Genomic DNA, 3512 nt, shown 5'->3' with positions numbered 1-3512 from the left:
TCCATTGCTTTCAATGAGGCCAGGATTTTACCTAATATGTCTAACAGAGTTTTATAAAATAGTGTTGAAAAAGATCTCAAAGGCCATCCTATCTCTCCTCTTGCCACAAGGCAGGATCAGCTACATCTGTGTCAGTCCTGATGGATGTTTGTCTAACTGGTCCTGAAGGAGCTGCAACATTTGATAGTACCTTGAGCTCTGCTTCCATTTTCACCTGTCCCAAGATATGAAAAGAAAAAGGACTTTTTAACCAACTCTATGAGGATTTTTGACAGGTTTAAAGGACCAGTGACAGTTTTAACATCTGATGTCCTACAATCTACTCAGGATAGGAACTAATCCTACTCACTCCCCAGGGAGCTTTCCCATGATTTATTGATATTTTTCCCTTTTATCTCTTCTTCTTGAGATATGACATGAAATCATGTTGTTCCGATTCCCATCTTGTCTTTTTCTCCACCATTTCAGTTCTGGTCTATTTTCAGTGGCTGCCCCATAACAACCAGTAGTTAAAACGAATGCTTTTCTTTATCTGAAGGCCTGTCAGTCTTCCAGCGGTGCAGTATGAAGTGCATAATTCTAATTCTAGGAGTGAAATGCCAACTACTGTTATTATGTTGGCAACATGGAAAGGCAGGGAGGCAACAGAGCAGTAACGACCAGGCAGGATTGGAGCCTTAGGGAGAAGGAGAGAAGGACGGGTGGGCAAAAGAAGAAATATTTAAGTCTGGTGCTTAGAAGAGCACTTCTATAGCTCGGTTATGCTTCCAGAATGAAACATCACCGGTCATTAACTGCCCTTTACCTGCAATTCAGTGCTCACAGAAACGAAGTGGGGTCTTTGTTTTGGTTTCAAGACAGCCTGAATCACACTCAGAAACAGTAAATGACAGCTCCTCATTGACAGGCTATTTAAAATATACTCCTCACATCCCCTGCAACTACAGGAAACTTGTCCCGCAGCTGCTCGAAATACATTTATGGTTTAGAAGGGAAAACACAGACACAAAGATTAACATTTACAGCTGCTATTTCTGAAAGTAAAGATCTGAGCTCACACACAGCAGTCAGAACGAGAGGTGCAGTTCCCATGCATTCTCTCTCATTCCAGGGTACACCATGCATTAAGCTTTCACAATAAATGATTTTTTTAAAAAGTTGCTACACGGAATCCAATAGCAAATCACGTAATTCGTTGTTGATAAAACATGTAAGAAAAGGCTTAGTACTTGGAGTCTGCTCTTAACCCTTACTGAGGGTTTTATTCCCCAAACACAAACACTTAACAATCTCTACCGGTGAAAGACAGGACAAACAGCCTTTTCTACCAAGCCATAAAATATCTAGTTTCATATATAATCACAAACCCTCCTGACATTGAAGGGTCCCAGCCTTACACATGGGACAAAGTTGATTAGTGCTGTGAGAGACCAGCAGTGGCCAAACCAGTTTCAAATACGACTCTTTGCCAGAAGGCTCCTCTGCACCGTTACTGCCACCAAGGCGAATGCCACTAGGAAGGCGGGAGGAAAGCAGCGGGGCACCGAGGAAAAACGCTGTGCTGCTGGCCAGAGAAGCCCTTCCACGCTGTTCGCAGGAAGAACAGCAACTGACGTAGAGGCTGGGATGGAGACTCTGCGTAGGAACCGGGGCCGTGGCTGGGGTATACGACCCATGGGGATGTGTCTTTAGCATCACCTCAGTATCTGTGGCTTTGAACTTTCTCAAGAGTTTGGTAAGATTCGTTGGGAGTTGAAATCAGCTTCCTGGGGCAGCAGGAAAGCTTCTTCTGCTCAGTGCTGTCTAAAGAATAGGTTCCTGAAGGCATTGTTGTAGTTTTTGTTGAAAGCAGTGTAGATGAGTGGATTAAAAAAGGAATTTGAATAGCCTAGCCATAGAAAAATACTCTTCCAAATGGGTGGGATGTCACACGAGCAGAGGGGGTTGATGAGCTCCGTGATGAAGAAGGGGATCCAGCAGAGCACAAAGACCCCAATAAGGATGCCCACCATGAGGGCAGCTTTCTTTTCCTTCTGCTCTCTCCACGTGTCTCCATCTGTCTGGAACGTAACAGTGGCATGACGGACAGTGAAGACCATCTGTGGCTGCTGGGCAGCTTCTTTTACCTGCCAAACACAAACACAAGTTGCACCATATGTGCCTCAGTCAGCTGATCCCACACAGCAGGTCCACAACCAAACTACGCAAGTGATGGCCAGAGCTCATGGGGAAACACGGGCCATCTACGTCACGCTCTAATGGAGAGGCGATTGGTTGTATGACCCTCTTCTGGGTAACAGACTATTTTTAAGTGAGACTAGAAACTAAAAAGTAATGATATATATGGGCGCATGGAATTGCTGACACAGCATAGCAATAAGATCATTTCCCCATTTACAATCAGATCAGTAGAACACCCACATGCCGTGCACAAAAGTCTCCTTGCTTTCTCTGAACCCACTGAGTTTAAGAGTCCTAGGTAGGAGAGAGAGGAAAATGAGCATACATTTCCTTCCTCCTCTGAAGAAGTCTTTACAGTGCAGAGTCACCGTGCCTGGGGTGGACCGACACGATGCAGCCACGATTAGGAAGGATTTACAAGGATGCTTTGCACGTGGGTCTTCTGTGCGGGTAAATCCTCCCCAAACGGAGGAAACCTCCTTTTGGAAAAACCTCCCCAAAGCCCCAAAGCTGCTTGCCAGGTTATTGTCCACAGTGGAGACGGGATCCCATCCATTCACACCCCCACACGCCTCCCCACGGAAGGAACGGTGACCCCTTACTCACGCTTGTGAGCACTGATTCAGCATTCCACGGGGGGACGTCTGTGAGTCACCACACGCCCACGTGGAGCTCAGGCTTGCAATCTGGCCCAAAGTTGCTTTAGCTACACCTTGCCTGCTCACAGCTGGGGACTTGGAAGGAGTCAAAAGACTCCTTGCTTGCAAGCTTCTCAGTCAACTTTCCCTTGAAAGCCTCCAGCATTTCACTGGGCTTTAGTGGGATGCTGTTTGCTTGCACGCTTTAGCTCTAAGTCTACCCCACTGCTGCAAGGGTTTGGTTGCTACCAGCGGTTGACTAGAACAGAATACGACCCAGCTGACCTACCTCCAGGGCTTCTGGTGTAATGGGAGTGATGGAGTTGCTCTTCCGTGATCCAATTCGAAACTTGGCAGCCTTGTAGATCTTCCAGTACACAAAAAGCACCACGCAGAGGGGCAGGTAGAAGGCGCCAAAGGTGGAGAAGATGGTGTAGGAAGGCTCCTGGCTGACTTGGCACTCCTCACTGTCCTCTGAGTAAGTCTCTCCCCAGCCAAAGAGCAGCGGGGCCAAGGAGATAAAGGCAGAGAGTACCCAGGTGAGGGCAATCATGATGTTGGAGATGCGGCGCCGGATGCGGAGCGTGTACTCCAGGTGGCGGGTGATGGACCAGTAACGGTCGAGGGCGATGGCCGTGACGTTCCAGATGCTGGCAGTGCAGCACAGCACGTCAAAGGAGATCCACACCTGGC

At 47.6% G+C, this 3512-nt stretch overlaps 1 protein-coding gene across 1 annotated transcript in view; it reads right to left on the bottom strand.

Moving 5' to 3' along the window:
* Positions 1 to 1793: 1793 nt before the first annotated feature.
* The window catches only part of HTR5A (5-hydroxytryptamine (serotonin) receptor 5A, G protein-coupled), a 2016-nt gene continuing 297 nt past the window's right edge, over positions 1794 to 3512 (bottom strand). The window contains exons 2-3 of the mRNA XM_010296049.1: positions 3109 to 3507; positions 1794 to 2126 (exon numbers count right to left, since the gene is read on the bottom strand). Of these exons, the coding sequence (XP_010294351.1) occupies positions 1794 to 2126; positions 3109 to 3507 (732 nt within the window). The remainder of the gene's footprint in view (positions 2127 to 3108; positions 3508 to 3512) is intronic.

Source organism: Phaethon lepturus, unplaced genomic scaffold (genome assembly GCF_000687285.1).
Source record: "Phaethon lepturus isolate BGI_N335 unplaced genomic scaffold, ASM68728v1 scaffold46771, whole genome shotgun sequence".
Lineage (NCBI taxonomy): Eukaryota > Metazoa > Chordata > Aves > Phaethontiformes > Phaethontidae > Phaethon > Phaethon lepturus.
The sequence above is the reverse complement of the archived record's forward strand: the minus strand, read 5'-3'. Positions and strand labels throughout refer to the sequence as shown.